This window comes from Candoia aspera, chromosome 3, assembly GCF_035149785.1.
Source record: "Candoia aspera isolate rCanAsp1 chromosome 3, rCanAsp1.hap2, whole genome shotgun sequence".
Lineage (NCBI taxonomy): Eukaryota > Metazoa > Chordata > Lepidosauria > Squamata > Boidae > Candoia > Candoia aspera.
Window position 1 is genome coordinate 67757783 of NC_086155.1, and position 24007 is coordinate 67781789.

Here is a 24007-nt window from a genome sequence, read left to right on the forward strand (position 1 = left end):
GAGGAGAGATTACTGAACCCTGTGGCACCCCACAAAGGAGGGGCCGTGAGCCCGATCTCCCCTCCCCTATTAACACCGACTGGGATTGGCCCTGGATGAAGGAGGTGAACCAGCGCAAAACTATGCTGCCCACCCCCAACTCCCTGAGCCGACCCAAAAGGATACCATGGTTGATGGTATCGAAAGCTGCTGAGAGGTCACGGAGAGCCGGGATGGATGCACTGTCACCATCCTGCTCCCGCCAGAGACTGTCCATAAGCGTGACCAATGCTGTTTCTGTTCCATATATGGGCCTGAAACCTGACTGAAAGGGGTCCAGATAATCCGCTTCATCCAAGATCCTCTGGAGTTGCAATGCCACCACCTTCTCAAAGAATTAGTTGGACAGAGAGTAAATAGCAGGTAATTCAGCTGACATATAATTTGTCTTTAGATATTCTCTTTGAAAAATAGGTAATTGTGTTTTTTATGGATGACTGCTATCAGGCTTAACCTATCTGCCTCTCTGGAAAGTAGTCCTGAAAATGAAGAGTTTTTCATTCTTATTTGTTGGTAAATTCAAATGGATTCCAGACATCCAAAGGATAAACACTATTCCTTCTTTCCTTAGTCAATTCAGTGTTGTCTCTAAGTGGATCCATTGTTCAATTTCCAGCCATAAACTAGACAGAAATGCTTTAAAACACTGTTTCCCATGTTTATACACAATTCAAGATTGAAAGGAAAATCTGAGAGAATGCTATAAGGACCTTTGGCCCTCCCTCTTTCTTCATCCACTTACCAGTAGTTTTCTAAACTATCTCTTCTTTGCTTCCTATCCATTTATTTTGTAGCTTACTGTGGAGACAGTAATTACAAAGTAAGAAAGACGATAGGGAGATCTCATTCCTTAGTGATTCATTTAATGCACAAAAATACTTGGACAGTTTAGTTTTCCCCTTGGCTTGGTGTATGTGAGTAGCTCTTTGAAAAAAATGAAATGTTCTACTTATCTTAAGTATTGGTAGGTGAAGAATTTTTTTCCACCTTTCTTTTGATTTAAGACCAGTGGCTGCTGCTTTATAGATTCAGCAAGTTATTTTTATATACGATTGCCTACTATTTTAACTACACAAATAGTACCCAACTGGTACAAGATTGGTACAAGATTGATTTGAGGACCTATTGCTCTGATTATTTTTCCCTTTTTAAAGAAAGACACATTGTGTAACTGATTCTTCATGCAATTAGACACTCTTTTCAGTCTGAATCACTGCGCTTAAAAGGCTTCTTGCATTTTGATAGTCAGGAATTCTGCTTTATAGAATTAAGTTTTATTTCAGTTGAATGTGTGCTAGGTCCTCATTCCCTAGTGATTAGGAATACAGCTGTCTTCTCTTCAGGATTATTGTTGAGAATGCCTGTCAGAAAGAAAGTTTACAACTAAAAATCAGTGTCCCATTGTACTATATGGGGAAAAAGTATATGAGAGTTAAATTTTGGGAATTTTCCCAAATAGAAATTCCAAATCTGTAGAATGTGAAGCTTCTTTATAAATTAATATCAATTGAAGAAGCTTCAGTCTTAGTATTGTCATCCAAATGTCTCAGCAAGGATAGATTTACTTTTGTACAAACACAAATTTATGTGAAGTTTATATACATACAAACTAGTTGATAGAGAAACTGTAATAAAAGTCAGTGCAAATCAGGCTGCTTGATTCGAAATATCATAGATGAACTTACTGTGAGCAAATATTTTAATCTCTTAATGCTTAAATATTCAAAACTGTTGAATATTTAAGCATTAAGAGATTAAAATACTTGCCCACAGTAGACTCAAAAGATACTATCCCTGTAAAGACTCATTAAATATTTTAATACACATTTCACTTAAATCAGCATGATTCCTTTTTCAAAATGTTTTGGTATTAAAAACAGGAACGTACTGTATTTGTGCATGTGTTTATTTTAGAGATGAAAGATGCCATGTTAGATCTACGGAGCATCTTATTGACATTTTCCTTTCCAAAATTCAGTACTGTGATTTGGTTAATCCTTAGTTACAGGAAATTTTTTTTTATAAAAGATCAACACTCACCTCTGATATGGTTTGGTGGTTGTTTGGATTCTGGCTTAAATTAAATATTGACATTAAAGTAGAGTTATGCTTAGCGTTTCTTAGAATCTATACTGTTTCCTGAAGTTTTCAGACTGAATCCAGTTATAACTTAGTTGTGATAAGAACAATGGAAAACAATGTAATGGTTTAGTTGCTATTTATGTACAGTTCATCTCTTTTGATAGCACATATGGACAAACCTTATGCATGTCTGTTCAGAACAAAATCTCATTTTATTCAGTCAGAGTTTATCCAAAGAAAATGTTCATGGGATTGCAAATTAAAATTTTAATAACCCCAGTCTGATTATTCAGGAAGGACTACAACTGTAGTTTGATAGTACAGCCTTCAGAAGTGAAGTCTGTGTTCAGAAATGTTTTGTCTTGTTTCTTCTAGCAGTACTCATAGTCAATTCACATAAAAACTAAAGAAGTAAACAGTAATCTAAGAATCTTCATCAAAGCTTTAGTGAATGTTTAGATATTATTTACAGTTAAATGGACTAGTCATGTCTTAGCTCATATTGAAATTCAGAATCAGTAAAAGAAATGAAGGGTCTCTTCAGACTGAAATAAAGATCCACCTAATTCAGCATTTTCCTTCCCACAGTGACCAGCTAGGACATCCAACTCATAACCAAGGGATGAAGACAATAGTTTTCTTCAGCTTTTTGGCTTGAAACTGGCATTTACTGCCTCTGATCCTAGAAATTCCATAAAAGCATGATGGTTGATAGCCACAGATAGAGCATCTTTCAAGAATTGTCTGTAATTTTTAAAAAAATTATTCTGGAAGCCATTGAAATAGAGGGTAGAAGAGGAGTTTATAAATGCTTTTGATAATGCAGAATATCCTTTTAAAGCTGTTAGGCTTCATAAAAGCATGGCTGTAAATCTCCACTCTCTAGACATTTAATTCCTTATTCAGGAATCAGCATACTTGGCAGAATGCTCACAGACTTGACTCAGCAGGATTAGTCCGCTTATTGCAGATAGGAGTGATGGCATATTCACATAGTAATCTGCCTACTGCAGGTTCCTGAAATCAAACTCAATATATAGGTCTATGCTCCAGGGTTTAAATGCTAGGCTTTTTTCTTCTTTGGCTGTTCTTTTGATGCCTTGGAAGGCACCTGATTTTGTTGATGTAACAGTTGTCTTTAGCACAGGAACAACTGGTTCCTACCTTGCAGACTTATTAATTACATTATAAGCCAGCAGACCTCTCTATATCTTTACAATTGCAGTTATGCTTTACATAAACAGCTGTTTTCTTTTGTGCTCTCAGTAATTTCCGTGGATAAGTCCAGGTTCCATGAAAGAAGAGTAAGACCCCTTCTACTTTCTGATTTTCTAAATTCAAAAGTACCCAATGATATAGCTTGATAGTGTGGCTGCCTACATAAATCAGAAGGGAGGAAAGTGTCAAACAAGAATTCAGTGCTGCCATATTGCCTCACCATTTTTTATTTTGAAATCCTGCAGACATACTCGTACATACATTTTCTGCAACCACATCTGAAGCTGTGGACCTTTTAACTCCTATAGGCCTGTGATATGTCCAGCCACAAATCCTATTTGATTCTATTTGTTCTCACCCTATTGTTTCATCCTATTGTTTAGCAGACTTTTGGATATATTTTCCAAGTCAAAGAAAATAGAGATATGGGCTCTTTTTTGTATTTGGCAGGTTTCTCAACAAATATCACTTTAAAAGTTTTGCTTTGCCTGAAAGGCCAGTTTTCTTTCTTCTTCATTTTGTACCAGGCATGATTGGAGCCAATGTGAAAGGACTTAACTTGCCCTGTGAAAATCAGCCAATTACTTCCCGATTGGCTATAATATGTGGGACATCATCATGCCACATGGCGGTAAGTTTGGGGTAGTAAGTTGCCAATTACATACAATTTAGCTGATGAAAAATGAACCTTTTAACACCTTTTAATTTCTTTTATCCTCTGTTTTGAATTGTTGTGAGGATTTTGAAGGTACCTGTTGTGAACTTCACAGGTTTATATATCATCGTGAAAGAAGCAGCTATAACCATAGCAGAAAATCAATATTGTGAAAAAGGCATAAAATATAAAAGCAAAGTTAAAAATTATTCTTCTCTGACTTTAACTGGGCATTATGAAATTATAGCTGGAGACTTGGGCCTTGAGTAACCCTTGATGAGCATGACGCTACTGTATAATGGAATATTCAGTGTCTTTAGAAAAGCACCTTAGACCTTCATCTCTCTCACCTCCTTAATCAATATAAATCTGTCTTTCTTTGAGAGCTCTAATGATCTATAGAATTTTGAGACAGATTGTGGCTCCAAAAGAGGCAGGATAAGCCATTTTTGCTTCCATAATTTTTCTCAGTGGATTAGTGTGAAAGCTTTTCCCTGGAGTTATAATTATTGCTTAGAGTGTGTCTTTTTAAAATTAATATTGTTAAACTTGAAATCAGTCAATTTTTGTGACTACCTTTTCTATCATTTTTGATTCATTTAGAAATTATTTATGTCAACTGAATCATTGTATGAAATTTGATAAAATTGATATATGAAGCAAAAATGGATATGTGTATGCATTCTTTGCCAATTATATTGTAAACCTTTTTGAATATTTTTATATAAATTAAATTTGTAGTATAAATTAGAGTTTTGTAAGCTGGCTTTTGTAGTCATAAATATATTGTGTATGCATGTATACAGGAAATAACTGTGATGTAATAATGTATTACTTGCAACAATAGTCTAGTACCTTAGTATTCAGTTATAAAGAAGAGAATTTTGATCCAGCTGTTTAGACATAATGTGTTTTAGCATGTTCCTCGCAAAGGAGAAATGGAGTCTACTTGTGCCCTAGATAGTTTTGTGGTAGTGGGAAATCCTTTTGAACTCAATTTGGAATAAACCCAGCCCAGATAAATCCATCTGGAATCATTTTGTTGTCTTATCCCACTTTCAGTTTCCATCTTCCCTTTCTTATGGTCCTGTCTCAAACTTATGAGGAGCAGTAAGCAGGAGAGCTGGTAGCACTGAAGTCTTGGACGTAAGGCTTGAGTCTTTTTCTAAAAATAGTGGCAAGAAACAAAGGCAAAGTGTTTTGAGGATTTAAAAATACTAAGCATTGCTCTTAAAATCTATCTATGTAGTCGCTAAGAGTCAAAGCCAGACGTCAACTTGGTGGCACATAATCATCATAATGAATTACTCTTAAAGGAAGTTGTTTTGTAGAAAAAGAAAAAGACAACCCTCAACTGGACATGCTTTATCACCCTGTAATGGATAATTAGCATTGTGTGAGAATTGCTATTGGTAAGGTTGCTGACTTGTTGCTTCTGGTGGGTCTGTAGGAAAGAATTGCATTGTCAGAGTAGGTAGTGTAGTTATATTCATTCATTCATTCATTCATTCATTCATACGTCATATTTATATAGCCACCCATCTCACAGATTTGTGACTTTGGGTGGCATACAGTAAAAAAGGCAATCATAAAAACTAACAATTAAAAATTCAACAATTAAAACACAAATTACTAATAACAAAGTAGCAGAGAGCGTTATTGTTATGGACAATAAAACCATTGCGTTAATTCACACCCCCACAAGCCATGTTTTAAGGGACTTCCTGATGGATGTCAGGGATGGGGCCAGTCTCACCTCAGGGGAATAATGTTCCACAGGACAGGTGCCATGGCAGAAAAGGACCACCTCCTGGGTCCTGCCAGCTAAAACTCCTTAGCAGATGGGACCTGCAGGATACCTCTTCTGCCAGATCTAATGGGATGGGCAGATGTAATCAGGGAGAGGTAGTCCCTCAAATAACCCAGCCCCATGCCATGAATGGCTTTAAAGGTCAACACCAGCACCTTGAATTGCACCTGGAAGCAAAATGGTAACCAATGCAGCTCGCGGAGCAGAGGTGTCAGGTGTGTCATTTTAAGGGCACACATAAGTGCCCATGCCACCACATTTTGTACCAGCTAAAGCTTCTAAATACTCTTCAAGGGCAGCCCCATATAGAGCATGTTGCAATAGTCTATCCGGGAGCTGGCATGAGTGACTGTAAGCAGAGCCTCCCAGTCCAGGAAAGGGCACAAGTGGTGTACAACATGAAGCTGTGCAAAAGTCCTCCTAGCCACAGCTGCTACCAGCTCTTTCAGCAGGACTCAGGAGTCTAGGAGGACCCCCTGATTGTGCACCAGGTCTGTTTGGTGCAGTGCAAAGCCATCCAGTACCAAAGATGGCATGTCCCTGACTTGGAGGGCCCCAAAACAAAAAGCCACTCAGTCTTGCCAAGGTTCAGTTGAAGCCTGTTGGTCCCCATCCAGGCCCCTACAGCATCAACAGCATTGCTTAATTTGCCAGGGGCATAAAGATATAATTGGTATCATCAGTGTACTGATGTGTACTGATGATACCACACCCCATGGCTATAGATGATCTCACTCAGTGGCTTCATGGAGATGTTAAAAGGGAGAGGTGAGAGCACTGATCCCTGCAGAACCCCACAAAGTAGTGACTGAGGGAGGAAACTCTGCTCCCCAATCACCACTAACTGGGACCAGTCCTGGAGAAAGGAGAACCAGCACAATGCCGCCCACCCCCGGAGCCAATCCAGAAGGATACCATGGTCGGTGGTATCGAAGGCTGCTAAGAGGTCAGGAAGAGCAAGGGTGGATGCACAACCTCCATCCTGCTCCAGCCAGAGATCGTCTAAAAGCGTGACCAATGCCGTTTCCATCCCATACGCAGGCCTGAATTCTTACTGAAAGGGGTCTAGATAATCTGCTTCATCCAGAGCTGTCCTAACAGTCAGGAATCACGCTGAGACGAGGAATAGGTCTCTAGTGTTTATTGCTGCTACATAAGACAGAAAATCCTAACAAACTGAAGAAGCGTGGGAAAAACCCAGACAGATAAACCCCAAAGTCAAGGCAGGTCTGATCTGTGTCTCTTTGAATGGCTGCTCAACTCCTCAGTACTACGCATGCGTTCCCCCCCCCCCCCCGGATAGGGGCCCCCTCCTGCTCGCCATCAGTACTCATGACAAGAGCTCTCTGAAGTGCTGCATGACTACCTTCTCAATCACCTTCCCCAAGAAGGGGAAGTTAAATACTGGCCGCAAAGTCTGTGAGTCATTATTTATTTTGACTATTAGTTGGCCTTAGTTTTCAAGTGTGTTTGGAAAGAAGAGGCTTTTTTCTCAGGGCCAAGAAGTAGTACCTAGTACCATGAAAAATGCTGACTTGTTGATTATGATTAATATTGCTTACACAAACTTATTTCCTGGTCTGTGTGTATCTAATGTGGAATTAGATTTGCTTGAATCAAAATCAGTGTAAGAACAAAACAAGCAATTTTTGAACAATGAGCCAGAGATTGAACTGAAAACTCTTAGGATCTTTAAGCAATATTGCATCTTTATAACATGATTTTTCAAGTCCCAGAGTTCCTGCAGATACTTTTGTACATAAGAAATGGGGAAAATAGTATGGGGTAGGCAACACAGTGATGTCCCAGATCTCTGGAGAACATCAAGCTGACTCCTTGCACATCAGAGTATAGCAGTAGCCTGGAATAGAAGGTAAAGCACCTTAATAATCACGAACACGAGATCCCAGGTATCAACACAGACCCTAAAATATAGCTCGCTAAATTAATTGGGCCTTTGGTCTCCAGAGTCCAGTCACAGGATTTCAGAGAACAAGGTCTAAAGAGCAATGTTCAGTCATGTATAATTAATGTATGTAATATATGGCTGGCTATCAATGCTATCTAGGTAATCAGAAATGTAAATAATGTAAAGAGAACTGAACTAAGTAAAAAGGCACTTGTCAGTCATGCAGTTTTTCAAAAAAGATGAAGTATGTAGGAAAAAGTGTAAATGTATTGATGTATAATATAAATTAGTGTAAATTATTTCATTTATATTATTAATTAGTGTAATTAATTAGGCCCATAAAATGATGAAAGGTACTGGCTGACCTTAAACAAATTACTCTGATCATGCATGTGTGAGTTACAACATTCTTAGTAGATAATGTGAAGAACATGTATTTGTATGTATTTGGGTTTTTGCCCATGAAAAGCAATAGCAGAGTGAAGCATTTGGCTAACTATAGTGATGGTACAATACAGTCCTTTTTGGACTTGTGCACGGTTGGAATTCTGAATGCATGTGGCGAGTACATTCACAAAATACTGTCAGAGAAGATTTGCTTCTCACAAAATAGCAGCCAGAGAACATTCATTTACTAGAAAGTAAGCTATTTTTCTCAGGATACTTTTTATGATTCCATTGAGACCTTTGGGGAGCCCAAAGTCATTGCTATAAATAAATGTGAAATTCAGAATTGATGCTTTATTTTTCTGCATGTCAACTTCCTATTCATTTATTGTTATTAACAGATTATTCAAAGAAATCAAGTGGGACAGAGAGTCTAATGGGAATCTAAGTAGATTTCAGGAGGCTCACTGGTGTCCATCGGTACCATGTTATCTTTTCCCGGTCATAACTGAAACGTTGTTATGATTAGATTTCCTCTTTAGGTAATCAATAACTGAGGCCGTAATGTTGTACACAACAACCTGAGTAGGAGCCCACTGAACACACTTCTGGGAAATGTGTTTAGGATTGCACTATAAATTTGTTCCAGCTTCAAAATGTAACTTTTTTTTCACCTTACTTCATCATAAAAGGCAATGTAATTTTCCATCGGTGGAATCGATGACAAATCTGGAGTGAATATTTGAAAGGCCTTTGGTTGAAGGACCCTTTTATCTGTACCTGTTTATACTGTGCCGACGACATAGGGCAATTGTATGCCTTTTTAATGAGATGTATATGCAGCTGCAGTTGGTTGAAATTAACTATACCTTTTTTTAATTAGGTCCATAAAATGTAAGTTTATTATCCACCATGATTTTGTTAAAAATCTTTCTATACATTTCTCCTTTGTATCAAGGGACCCTGAGGGCAATAGAGATGAATCATCAGGTTTAATTTAATGCAGTAGGAGAGAGACCTGTGTGGTCAAGTTGGCATAAAAAAGTGCCTTTGATCTACTTCAGGTGCACTGAGCCCCAACGAGCCGGCAACAATAATATCTTTGTGAGATGATCAGAGCAGAGAATGAAATAGAGAGGTGGGGGGAATGGCCTGAATGAAAATTCAAGGCTTTCCTTTGTTGTGGTTCTGGCAAGCGAAAAAGTCAACTGTCAGGAGAAATTCAGCAAACATAAAACAGGGTGAAAGTGCAATGGTCAAGTAATGGGCTTCTTTCAAAGAATCTTAACAAGAAAGCATTCAAAATAATTTGATGAGTTCCCATTTTTTCCTGCAAGTGTGGATGAGAAGGCGGGATGGAAGAAGGAAAAAAAAAGATACAGTGAGAAGTGTTGGAACTCTTTGGTAAGTTTATGTGCTTATAAATTTGTAACATATGCACTAGGATTTTTAAAAAACAAATCTTGTTAACTAATTTAGTCCACCAACTAGCCAAAAAACCTCTGCAAATTTAATAAAGGAAAGGTAGCTTTTCAACTTGTCTCAGTTATTATGCTTTTAATCAATAAAAGTTCTTAAAATTAATCCTGTGGGTTGTTACTTTTTCTAATGCATTGATTTAAGGTATTCCCAAACTGATTGCAGTTTACTAGGTAACCTTGAGACTGCTAAATTAAGACACCATCTGGATTGCTCTGTTTGCAGAGATTTCAAAATAATTCTGTGTCATGCTGAAAGCAGAAAGACACTTGTCTCTTTCTCTCTCTCTCTCTCCGTGTGTTCTTTCCCCCCTTTTTAATATTTCTGTATTATTTATTTTATTTATTTATCAAATTTTTATCACCGCCCATCTCCTCCCACAAGGAGGGACTCTGGGCAGTTACAACAAAACAGTATTAGACTGATCCTGGTTCTTAAATTTTTATTAGCTCTAGGATGTGATGAATGACTTACTCCTCTTCAGCTTTCCTAACACTGAAAAGAGGTAGCTTCTGATGCTGAGCCTAGAGAAAACATTATGACATTGGATTTCTCTTTCCAAGTTCAGAGTCCTCTCTGATTTTACAGGGCAAAATCTGAGATAGTATGGCCCCTGGATGATGGGGGTTAGATACTCAAAATACGTTGTTCTCTTTTATTTTGTAAAACTCGCTTATGCCAAAGAATATATGCTTAATTATTATGTGATTGTTGCAATTGCACATGAAAAGGAAGCACAAAACTTTGCGCAACATGTTGTGCACCAGTAACGCCCTTTCCTGGATTGAGATGCCCTCTGAACAGTCACTCATGCCCTGGTCATCTCCCATATAGACTACTGCAATGCTCTCTACATGAGGCTACCCTTGAAGAGTATCTGGAAGCTTCAGCTGGTCCAGAATGGGGCTGCGCGGGAAGTTATTGGTGCCCCAAGATTGGCACATGTGACACCACTGTTGCGTGAGCTGCACTGGGTGCCAGTTTGCTTCCAGGTCCAATTCAAGGTGTTGGTTATCACCTTTAAAGCCATACATGGCATGGGGCCAGGTTACCTGAGGGACCATCTCATCCCCATCACATTGACCCATCACACCCAGTAATGCAGAGAGGGCATGTTACAGACCCCGCTGATAAGAGAATTCCACTTGGCAGGGTCCAGGAGGTGGGCCTTCTCTGCAGTGGCACCCGCCCTCTAGAACATTCTGCCCCCAGAGGTGAGGCGGGCCCCTTCGCTCCCGGCCTTCTGGAAACTTGAAGACCTGGTTCTGCCACCTCGCCTGGGGTGGGAGCGGCAACAGATCTTCCTGGGGGTGGCTTGGACTGTAGATCCCTCCCCAATGAATAAGATCTTCGCTTCTTGGATTTTGTATTTATTTTATTCTTACTTATTGGTTTGTTTATTCTGTAATTTATATTTTTATGGTTTTAATTGTTGATTCTATTGTAGACCGCCCAGGGTCCCCCTTTTTGGGGGAGATGGGCAGTGATAGAAATTTGAAACACAAATAGATAGATAGATAGATAGACAGACAGACAGACAGACAGACAGACAGACAGACAGACAGACAGATAGATAAAACTTCCTTGTAGCATACCCAGTCTTACAGTCAAATTCAAACACTGATTTTTTAAATTTGTATCCAGTATTCAAGGAACCAAGGATGGCATACATAGAGTTAAGTTCATTTTTCTTAAACCATATAAATAGCTTTCATTCTCTCCTAATTTTCATATTGTTTGTTTGTATCCCATGCTTATGTTTTCTTCTAAGTGTGCGTTTGCAAAGTTCATGCTGACACAGACAGAAAAGAACAATTGTTAAATCATGCAGTTTGTGCATGCACTCCACCCAATTTCTGAGTTAAAGCTATGTTTTCAATTTGGAACTGATGACTTTTGGCCTGAAAATCTTGCAGTAACTTAATTTTCTCTGATTTTATCTTTTGGATTGTTAAAAGGTCCTCTGAAAGATCAACAGGATATAAGAACTGAGGGATTGCTTGGGTGAATCTGTGTATTATAAATATCCCCAAGGTTCTCAGTTTAGTTCAAAGGGATGTCCTTTGCCTGGTTTTGTTTATATATTTTTTAAAAACAACTCCAGGCAAATGTTCATATTCTGACTTAGTTGATTTGATTCTCCCAGCAACTCACATACGACAGTGCTGTTTTTGCTCCACAGTATCCACCCAAGCTGCCAGCTTTGTTTACACAAATAGAGTCTGGAGCACGTTTTCAACCCTAGAGCTTGCACAGTACGTGTCCTTTCCAGAACATCCTGGGGTGGAGACCGCAGAGGCATGCTGGCTCAAAGTGTTCCTATGGGCTGATTTCTGTAATCTCAGTAGGAGCCAGACCAGCAAGTGGTTTTAGTATATAGTTGGCTGCGATTTGATGGCAGAACATGCCACATTGTAAATGCACCAGGCTTCTCAAATCATTATCTCAAAGAAGTTCTTAGCTGTGTTGGAAAACGTCTGCCCAGAAGGGAAACACATCACACCATGCTGCTGGTATAGCATTTAGGGTAGCTTTCCCTAAGACCATTCAAAATCTGCATGGTGGGTTTTCATCTTGTATTATTCATTTATTGTTAGCTCTTACGTTAGGAGGATTAAACGTGTGATCTCCAAGAGGATGGAGTCTAATGCTCAGGGCAAAGGATTTTTCAGCCAATTGGCCAGCAGTTCACAAAAGCAGCAATTTGTTGTCCCCCGCATTAGTACAGAGGATGGTAGATGAAGTGAGAAGTGCTGCAGGAAAATGAAAATAAAACCAAAAAAGTAACCATAAAAATAATACAGAACAATGAAACTAAAATGATTCAAATCCCAGTATTCCTCAGTATTCTGTCTAAAGTAACAGAATGAATGTTCAGAAGTGACAAAACTTAAACTATCCTGTAGTTATTTATTTAACATGATAGACATGAATATTACGCTTTGCCAATATAGAAATAAAAATGCTTAAGTATTTCTCTGAGGTATAGCTTGTATCTTGTTAAAAACTGGTGTGCAGAATGTCTAGCATGAGACATGAACATTTAATATGTTTCCAAAAATAAGGAAAATTTACACAGATTTTCTCATAAATAACACATTCAAAAGGAAAATTCCCAAGGAAGAATAAATATGCATTACATACAAAAAGTATATCTTGTATTACGTGTATGTAGACTAAGTACTAGTTGTCCCTTGCATATGCCTACTGTAGCAAATCCAATCACTTTGCACTGTGTATGTTTTCTCTCATGAAGAAAGCAGTATATATCAACGGACTTTAGGGATGGTCAAGCACATAGCTATCTCCTTAGTTGTACTGTTTTGTTTCATTCCACTAACTGGGAGCTGCCGGATGAGACTTATTATACATGTGCTTGCCTCGTTCATGAAATGGGGATCCAGGCATAATCCAAAATCCCCTACATATAACTTTCCTGTATTTTCTCATTGCTACTTTTGTCTTTTCTTTATGCACATACAGTACATACATATACACACAGACATAATTCATTGAGAAGAGAAAGATAGAACAATGCGCAGTTTTAATAGAAGCTCAGAGAGCAATCCATCTGGCAATTATGTAATGCAGAGGTTACTCTCGATGCGTAGCCATTTCTGTTCTGGAGGCTGTACCTGATCTTTGAATGTTGTGCTGGGAAGCTACTGTCCATAAAATGGATGGGACTTAGACAAAAAGTAGTTATGACCAGGACATATAATTGTCATTTAATTTTAATTGTGCACGCTTAGCTAATAAAGATATTTCCAGGTCTGACTTTGTTCAGTGCATGGTTTTGTAGACAATAACATACTGTTCCCCAAAAGATGAAAAGAGCTGAAGTTCTGCCAAATGAAATGCTATTTGTTTTGTACATATTGTGCAATCAACAATAACACAAAGGTGAAGGTAACAAACTGAAGAGTGTATGGGGAGGTCAGATTTTCCATGACTACTATTTCCTAATTCTGTTTACCTCTAGATGCTGTGAGCTCATTTTTTGTTGTTGTTGTTGCTATTAAATTACCATGATGATCTGACTTGATTTTTTAAAAAAGATATTATTTAGGTAACAACTTGAAAAAAGAGACACAAATTGTATAATGCCATTCTTAGTTTGTTGAGGACCATTCTAAGCTAGACCGTGAATTATTGAGCCTCTCTGACATTTGACAGAGAGCCAGTTTGGTCTAGTGGTTAGGGCAACAGGCTAGAAACCAGGAGACTGAGAGTTCTAGTCCCACCTTAGGCAAGAAAGGCGGCTGGGTGAGCTTGGGCCAGTCTCTCTCTCTCAGCCCAACTCCCCTCACAGGGTTGTTGTTGTGGGGAAAATAGGAGGAGGAAGAAGTATTAGGTATGTTCACCGCCTTGAGTTATTTATAAAAATAATAAAAAGGTGAGATAGAAAATAAATAAATTTCAGACAATGCATTTGGCAGATCATGCAAAACCAGTTTGTTTTCTACACTGAATCCTTCCCCTCCTTTTTCTTTCAAGAGGGCCTTTTAAATGGCTTGATCAATTTGTTGTCCTGAACACATGAATGTTTCACAGGTGCTTTTAAAATGTCTGCCTGTCTTATCTGTCTGTCTCTGAGGAATATTTACCTGCATTCTTCCTATAGCTCTACTTCATGAAGCAGAATTAAAATACTCTGGATCTTTTGTTCTTAGGCTATATAATTGTGGTTATAGGTGACAGACTTTTGGATGGAATGGTAATCTCTTTTAATGTTATGGTTAAGACATTAAATGCACACAGTGCTCTATTTCCTTTTTGTTCTGAAGTAATTGTCTATAAATTTAGAAAGAAAATGAAAGACTCTTAGTCAGTGCTCATTTATCCTAAGAAATTCTGTTATCTAGTGTTACTATATATAGCTAATTTTGATACAGGTCTAGCAGCAGAGTTCTGGTATTTAACAGTTATATCACGGATTCTGTTTCTGGTTGAGTAGGGAAATATTTCGTAGAGTTGCAGTTAAAATGGGAACATGGCACTAAATGTTCTTTTCCAAAGGTCATTCAAGATGTATTCATACTGATTTAGTCTTGTTCAACCTTTAGGTGATATACAAGTTGCTTTACTTTAAAGCTTTTTTCCTTCTTTTAGGCAGAACAATCTACTTTTCCTAAACTCATGATTTATTAAAAAGAAAAAACAAATGGTCTGTTTACATGGTGTTACTTGTTAACTTTAGTTCTTGTTGGGATTATACACACAAACACACACTTTGAGGTTTTTAATAAAGTTCTTCGATATATTTAAGTTACAGAATTCCTTTAAGCCTTCTGGTTCCTGCTTATTGCTTCTTAGTGTGCCATTTTAGCTACAGACCTATCGACATTCACCAGTTATTATTTAAAAGAAGCGAGGAGGCTAAGAAGTTTTTTTGCTAGGAGAGATCAGAGCTATACTGTATGTATGCAAAAAATACATCCAGTCTGGATCTATAAGATTGCACTATTTTATCGGTAATATAAAAAGAAAATCGCTACATTATTTCACAAAGATAGCTTTTGTTGTGGTTACTGTTTTATTTGCATCTTCCATCATATGTTCCAGTGATCCCAGGCTCAGGGTTCCCCCCACCATAGAAATTTTACTGCAGTTGCAGTAAAATTGCAGTGTTCCAATTTTGTGTGTGTGTGTGTGTGTGTGTGTGTGTGTGTGTGTATGTAAGTAAGTAAGTAAGTAAATAGATAGATAGATAGATAGATAGATAGATAGATAGATAGATAGATAAATTGACTGTTAAAATAAGGCTTGATCACCTAGACTTTTTTCTTAGAAGTGGTTAAGATACTGCTATTTCTAAAATAATTTAGAAGTGGAGTTTTATTTTAAATGTATTTATTATCCTGATAACGTTTTACTTTTAAATGCAATTTATAAGCTCTCAGAAAACCAAAACAGATTGAAGCAGAAAGACTTGTAGGCCAAAATCTCTGAAGGATGTTGTTTCTTAGTGTATTGAATTTCAGGTTATTGCCATTTTTTCTAATATATTAGCCTCATTGAGTATTTAGAAAATATAGCTGCTTCCTAAAATCTATATGAAATCTTCCTTCAGCTGTGCCTTAAACTGGGCTACTGCTGAATGCTGAAATTTGAGAAAGGCTTAGTGATGAGCAAGACGGTAGCTCTCCTATTGTAGATGGTTTATTGATCAAGAATCTGACCTTTTACAGGCCTATATGATGAATCTATTGCATAGGGAGTTTTTGACTGTACTTCCAGGAGTCACAACCAGCATAGCCAATATGAGTTGCTGACTGCTGTAAGTCAGCAGAAGCTATTGGGGCACTGCTCTGTATCCTTGGTGGGATTCTGTTAATGATTCTGAATTCAGACATTGAAAACGCACAGATAAACATACTCAATAGATCTGTTACAGGTATAAAACTGCTACCACTTGTAGGTTGCTCAGATCACAATAGATGTAAAATGCTTTATTTTTTAAGCCATTACGTTGTGATGGGACAGAGTGCATTTTTCCAGTTGTAATATATATTATTCCTCTTGGATATGAATTCAAAAATCCATCAGGAATTTCCTTACTGTCCACAAATCACTTACCTGCCCCATTTTTATGTGAGATAACTTTATATTGTCTGAGTAAGCATACTGGACATTTAAATAATAATCAGAACTTTTAAAAAACCTAGCTTTACATTTATATGGAGCGCTAACTATACTGAAGATCTTTATAACTTTCAAGTAAGCAAAAATTAGCATCATTTAAGATTCCAGTAACTGGAATATTAGACAATCATATCTGATTCAATTTTAAAATGGAATATTTGGAAATTTTACCTATTTAACTGAAGAGTATATCTGTATACATTCTGCTTTACACACTGGACAATTCTATTAGGATACCACTTTGCAAATCATAGAGTTATAATTTCCAAGATGGGAAATCGAAGTATTGCAAATGAAAACTGAAAGAAATTCAGTTAAGGTATTCCACAATAAACAAAAGTTAGATTTCTAGAGTAATTGTACACTACAGTGGAATACCCTATTTTTTTAAAGTGCCTTAAAAACAACTACAAAAATATTACTAATATGCATTATAGAATTTCTGGTTAATATAAGGTCTCTAGTATGTGCAGTAGTGTCTGTTGTAAATAGTGCATTGCTTTAGGGTACAAAAAGACATTTCAGTGCACAGCACAAGACTGCCTGTAGAAACACCCAGACAACCCTTTGTGTCCGTTTATCAAAGCTCTCTGCGTCTATTTCATTGCAGGCGACACAGTAAATACTAGAGGGGCAAAGGTTATTCTGTATCCAGACAGTGCCATTAACTGAAATGATTTTAACAAAATAGAACTGTGGGCCTTAAAAACAGAGCAAAACTGTTTGTCTTTATTCAAAATTGCCAAACTCCAAAACAATAAAGAAAATTTCCAGACAGTGTCTTGCCTTCTGCAAAACATTTGGTATAATCTCATATAATACCCCTGCTCTTAAGATGGAAGAATATGAACTGGACAATATTGCTATTAGAAAGACTCACATCTTAATTGAGCAAGCATATTAAATGGGTTTCATTAATGGCTTTGTATCCACTTGGTGTGAAGTCTCCAAGAAGGCCATAAGGCCCACCACTGAATTTTTTAAATGTTTTGGAGAAGTGAAATCCATCTACAGATTCAGTAAATGAGTTTACCAAATATACCAATGGCAGAAAGTTATGAGAGGCAGTTGTTGAATGATATTGCATTGGGTTTGACACAGTGTTTCAGCCTATCAAGGTAATTCTGAATCTTGATCCTTGTCCTGTTCAGACTATGCAACCAGGCAGAATAATATCAAAAATACTCTTTATTAAATAACTATTTACAATAAGTAAGTCCTTGAAGCACAAAGAACTGGATTCAACCAAGCCCAACTGGGCCACAATGATACAGCAGAACAGGATCCTCAATAGGAACTGGAAGGCTGAAAGAGACTGGAACGCAAGGTGCTACTGAAGCTGAAGATACAGGCCTCAAACTGGATCAGTACTTGAGTTGCTTTGGCACTGGAACACTGGGTAGGGCTGATGACCCATGCCAGACTGGACACCGGTAAGTGGAGTCTTGAAGCAAGACTACAAACTGGAAACGAGGCTAGACTCGACTAGAAACTCCGAACTAGGTTGGAGACTTGGAGCAAGGCTGGGAACTTGGAGCAAGGCTAGATTTGGCTGGAAGCCCTGGACTAGGCTGGTTTCTCTGGACTGGAGACTTGGAGCAAGACTGGAAACTCGGAGCAAGGCTAGACTCGGCTGGAAGCCCTGGACTGGGCAGGATTCTCTGGACTGGAGACTTGGAGCAAGACTGGAAACTCGGAGCAAGGCTAGACTTGGCAGGAAGCCCTGGACTACGCTGTGACACAGTTTTACTACAAGATAGGTGTGAAACTCCAGAACAAGACTTAGCACTCAAAGCACGGCTGGACTGGACCAAGGACACACTGCGAGGCTGGGAACCAAAGGCGCAGTGAAGCTGCATAGAAGAATGGGAGTTAAACGGCGATCTCAGAACATTGCGAGACTGTACCCAAGACTTGGGGTGAAACTGTGGAGTAGATGAACGGCAAGGCTGGACTAAGTTCGCTGGACTCATCTGGAATCTTGGAGCAGGACGTGAAGCGTGTCTGGAACGCACACAGGAAGGTCGCGGAGTTTCAAGGCTGGATACAAGGCTGAGATCGCTGGGCTTGGCGAGTAAAGGATCCTCGGTGGCAGCAGAAGCAGGATTAAAGTCCTCTTCCGTGGAGAACAAAGGTGCTGATTCCTCTTTGGCCACAGACGCTGTCTCTGAAGCTGATAGGCACTCTTCCACTGAAGCTGCTGGCTTGCAGGGTCGGTTGTCTCCAGCAGCTTGCTCTTCACGCATCTGCCTTTTATGCCTATCCTTTGCGTGCCTGGACCCTTCTGCAGCCAATCGGGCTGCCTTCTCTTTCGTGTGCTTTTCAGCCCGTCGTTGGTGCGCACTGATTAGAGGATTTGAATCCTCCCCCAAATCCTGGCCAATCAGTGCCTTGGGCTCTTCCCGCGCTGCTGACTCATCCTCCAGTTTTGCTTTCCCGATTTCAATCTGGTAAGTCTCTATTTCCTCCTCTGACTCAGAAGGAGTTTCACTTTCTGAGTCAGAGGCAGGCTTGACTCTGACAATCCTGATTGTCTTCTGCAATATGGATGATGGGAAGTCTGAGTTTCAGTTTAAAGACTAAGGACATAAAGAATAGAAATATTTTCATGATGGCAATTGATATCTATCTGCCTATGCCCAGATTAAGTATGGATTTAATATCCTATGAAAATCTTGATGGACATGATGTTGGAAAGAGAAATATCTATGTGTAATTTACAATTTTTTTTAGCATAGTTGTTTGAAGTATAAGTCTAATTACCTGAAGGAGGTCAAGAAAAGTATAAGCTGGAAATTTAGGATGTTGAGGTGATGGCTCATACCAGAAGAAGAATCATAAAAGGTTTGTATCATTTTGTAAATGACTTGTCAGCCCATTGTTACTATTTCTGTGGGACTGCCATTCTTCTATTTGTATATGCATACATAAGTAAATTTTCCCCTGGATTTATGCTAATTAGACATCAGGTAATACATTTTGTAATCAGCACATGTTTTTTTGATGGAAATAAGAAGAATCAAAGGTTCTAGCCAACCTATGCCAGCAAATCTGGAGAACACCACAATGGCCAACATATTGGAAGAGGTCAATCTCCATTCCAGTACCAAAAAAGGAGATTTAACAGGGTATGCAAACTATAGTATAATATCCTTAATTTCACAAAATGCTAGCAAAATAATGCTAAGAAACATCCAACGATGCACACTGGGTAATTGAGAAAGCCAAAGAATACCCAAAAGAAGTCCTTTATGCGCTTCATTGATTATGGAAAGGTCTTCAATTGTGTCAATCACATCAAGCTGTGGAATGTGCTCAGAAAAATGGGAATCCCAGAACATCTCGTCCTCATGAGAAACTTTCTCAATTTTCATTATAATATCTCCTCAAAGAATTGTGATATTAAGTCAAGAATGCACTCACACTTTGTCTTGTGACAAAGTCATATCACTTAAATTTAGTAGCAACTTTTCTTGCTTTATAACAGGACGAAGATACTCTTACCTTCCTCATTGAACTCTCTTGATCCAACTCAGAAGTTATTGAAATGTTCTACATAAAGTTGTTGACAGTTGAAAATTCTAACTGAATGGGGCTTCGGGTGGGCATGGCAGACTGAACAGCTGTGCCTGCTGGATCGGCAGGTGGATCAGACAACGCGGTGGCTTTTTTCAGGCTCAGGAAGGCTTTCCTGAAGCCCAAAAACATTTTCTGAATTAAGGATAATACTTGGAATCATCCCATTTGCCCTCAGGACAGTTGTTTGCAGCCAGAAGATCACAACGTTTTGTGGTCGATGGGTAAGAGCAGCCCAGAGGCGGGATTTTATCACTTTCCAAGCCATGCTGTAGCCTTAAAGGGACACTAAGACTGGCCACCCCATTTCTAAATCACCAATTTGCATTTTTTTTAAGTATATGTAGCCCAAGAGAGGCTTTTTACAGTGAGGAGAAGCCAGCCCTCTTGGTTCTTAATGTTATTTTTGGGACTAATATTTTTTTTAAGTTTTGGATTTTTGTTTTCCTTCCAAAGGAAATTCTAAAGATTGAGAGTAAATAATTATCTTCCTATTATTATTTTTGTGTTAAATTTGACGATGTTAGTATTTTCCTACACGTTGAATTGGCTGATTTGAACCTTCAGCTTTCTGTTCACTTTCCCTTGAGAACAGTCTGCCATTCACTTTCACTTTAAGTAAACAACTTTCAAATACTTTCGACTTTCGCTGATTACGCTCTTAGGGGGTGCCATAATTTACTGTGTGAGACATGGAGGAATTCAAACATACTTTCTGACCTTCACCAGGATCTTAAACAGATTTCTTCTGACTTCTATCAGATTTTTATGCAAGACATCCAGGACATTGTGGAAAATACGAGATTTAAAATGTGCCATCAGGTTGAGGATGTGGAGGATGAAACTGAGGAATTTAAGAGTGATAGAAAGTTTTTTTTTTTTTAGACTGAGACTGGGATCTTTATCCAGATGCTGGGTGAAGAGTGGATAATGGAGTTGGAGAAATCTAGGGGAGAGAGTGATCTACAAACCATAAATAAGGTTGATCTCCTGGTGGAATGTCATTAAAAGAACCTGGAATTTCGGAGGGGGACAGCTGGGCTGTTTGATTTTCTTAAGAAGAAAGCTCTGTGCATATCTTCGGAACATTTAACTGCTCTGGTTTATTCTGAAGTGGGATAAGGGTTGAAGAATGTTCATTTGGTTTGCTTTAAGGATTTGACTGATGCTAGTTGCCTTTAAAGATTTGGATTCACTGTTTTGAATATTGAGATTATTATAATTGTTCTATTAAGTATAATAGCGGATAATTTATGTGTTTTTTAACCTGATTTTTATTTTAGTAGACAGATATGTATAGAATAATGGTAGGAGGGAATAATTAAATAGTTTTATCTTTTGGAGGGGAGAAAGATGTTCAAGAGATTTATATGAATTTTCTTTTTTCTTCATTTTAATATAAGGGGGAGGAGTAACTGTACTTAGTGATTTTTATAATGTATTAAAGTGGAATGACCTATAGAAATAATGTGGTGTTTTGGTTTAATATAGAGTAAGAAATTGATTATGGAAATTTTGTATATCCTTGCTGTTAAAAGTCGGAAGCCACACCTTTCTGTAAATTAAAAAAAAAAAATCCTCACTTTTTAAGTCTTTTTCTTTGTTTGTAGTTTTTTAGTTTTTTTTAGATTTTTTTCTTTTCTTGAAATTTAATAAAATTTATTATCAAAAAAAGAAAATTCTAACTCAATGAAAACATAAACTTCATTTATGAAATATTATTATTAATTATTAGTGTTGTCTGGTTACCAAATACTGAGAATGCTGAATATTTTCAAAGCTACTCTATGTGGAACTAGATCAGTCTTTCCCAACCTGATGCTCTCCAGATGTATTATCCTGTTCTGGGACTATAGTCAACACTTGTAGAGAGCATCAAATTGGCATTTCTGTATAGATAATACCAGAGGCAAGTATCTAAAGGATTATAAAGTGCTTTATTTATATACTGTACTATTGCAATCTTCAGCAAAGGATCGTTACCTTGTCGTGGTGCTGGAGCTTGAGCACCTCAATGATGCCATGAGCTAAACCGTGAAGGGCCACCCAAGACGGGAAGGTCATGACAGAGAAGTCAGACTAAATGCGATCCCTGGGGAAGGTAATGGCAACCCACCCCAGTATTCTTGCTGTGAAAACTAAATGGATCAGTACAACCAGAGATATGTCGGTATACCATTGGAAGATGAGACCCCCAGGTCGGAAGATGGTCAAAATGCTACTGGGGAGGAACAGAGGATGAGCTCAACTAGCCCCAGACGTGATGACGCAGCTAGCTCAAAGCCGAAAGGACGGCTAGCGGCCGATGGTGCTGGTGGTGAACGGCGAATCTGATGTTCTAAGGATCAACACACCATTGGAACCTGGAATGTAAAGTCTATGAGCCAGGGCAAATTGGATGTGGTTATTGGTGAGATGTCAAGATTAAAGCTAGACATTTTGGGCGTCAGTGAAGTGAAATGGACTGGAATGGGCCACTTCACATCAAATGACCACCAGATCTACTACTGTGGACAAGAGGACCACAGAAGAAATGGAGTAGCCTTCATAATTAATAGTAAAGTGGCTAAAGCAGTGCTTGGATACAATCCAAAGAATGATAGAATGATCTCAATTTGAATTCAGGGCAAGCCATCTAACATCACAGTGATCCAAATATATGCCCCAAACAAAGATGCTGAAGAAGCTGAAGTAGAGCAGTTCTATGAGGATCTGCAGCACCTGCTGTCATGTTCATCGTTCCAATGGTCTGGGTACATCGTAACGTTTCGCATGTCAATTTCCTGATCCGTGTCTGTCATTTGCTGGGAGGGGAATTTCAGCTGTGCTGGGCTGTAATCTCCTTACTGTTACTGAGGAATGTATGTTTGGGTTATTGCATGTGTTCAAGGTTACTTTCCCAGGCCGATGTGTAACGGTCATCAACACCTGGGAGGGGGTGGTTGCTATGGTGGGGTGAGGGGCGGGATCGGGTTTGAAGCGGGGGGTTTTAGTTTGTATTTGGTGCGCTTTTGGTCATTCTCAGCTTTCTTTGTATTTGCACACTATTCTTTCAATAAATCAGTTTTCATTAAGAACCTGCTTGTGAGGCTGAGTATGTCAGAATAGGCAACCATTACATAAAGCTGAGAATCTTAAAACTCTTACCACTAACATCCTTCCAGTGTTACTGTGAGGAAACAAAGTTAGTGATGACTGAACCTACTTCCCGCTCAGGAGAGAGTGAGGATTCCAGCGTGGGGGAAACTGATTCCATGGGACAAAGAAGGGAAAGGACCCTCACTCCGGAATCGGAGGAACTGTCGGAGACCTCGGACTCCAGCTCAGCTACTGCGAAAGCAGTAAAGTCCAAGGTGGTCAGGAAGGCAGAGGGAACCCTGTCCGGAACGCCCCAGGCACCTGTGAAGCCAAGGTATCCGCTGTCCCCAGATGTGGCCATAATGGAGAAGAGTGAGTCGGACGTCTCCGAGGCCACTGAGAAATCACAGAGGTTGGAAGCCCGGGTAAAGTCTTTAGAAGACATGATGGTGAGGATGTCATTTGCGACGGGCAGCCAGGACAGAGGAAGAAGGGAACATCACTACAGACGGTCGTCCCCATCTGTTTCTCCCTCCCCCCCCCCGAGTGTGAGGAGGAAAGACTGGAGGAGGTACTGGGGGGGATCACCACCGCGCAGTCCCCGGTGGGTGTCTCCATTGCCCCTGCGGCGGGCTGAGGACAGAGGGAGGGGACGAAGCAGAGATCGGAAGAGAAGTCCCAAAGTCGAGGTTGCGAATTCCCCCCCCCCTCGAGAAGAAAGGTCTCCAGAGCCCAGGAGGAGGGATGGGCGGAAGGAGAGGAAGAGCAGCCCGCAAGGAGCCAGGTATAGGGATTTCACTGTCAAGTTTGGTGGGGATCCCACGAAGCTGTCATTCTTCCTGACTAATGCAAAAAGCTATATGGAGGAGTTTGGGAGGCTTTTTCCTTCGGAAAGGGCAAAGATAAACGCCGTAGCTACTAAACTGGAGGGGAGGGCAGCTGATTGGTTTGTCCAATTAACCGAGATGGACGACATGGAGTTGGATGATTTCAGAGACTTTCTGTGGGTGCTAAAAATGCATTTTGCTGACCCGTTAGCAAAGGAGAAAGCTAAGGTGGCTCTGAGGGAACTGATCCAAGGATCAAAGTCCGTGGCCGATTATGCCCTAGAATTCCAAGCCCTAGCTGC

The 24007-nt window shown here is 39.1% G+C and overlaps 1 protein-coding gene across 4 annotated transcripts in view; it reads left to right on the plus strand.

Annotated features, from left to right (window-relative positions):
* FGGY (FGGY carbohydrate kinase domain containing) overlaps positions 1-24007 on the plus strand; it is a 206512-nt gene that overhangs the window by 91837 nt on the left and 90668 nt on the right. For all 4 annotated transcript variants that reach the window (XR_010067580.1, XR_010067581.1, XM_063298028.1 and 1 more), the window contains exon 8: positions 3867-3970. Coding sequence is in view for 2 of the 4 variants with exons in the window: in XM_063298028.1 (XP_063154098.1) it covers positions 3867-3970 (104 nt within the window). In the remaining 2 variants the exon portion in view is untranslated. The remainder of the gene's footprint in view (positions 1-3866; positions 3971-24007) is intronic.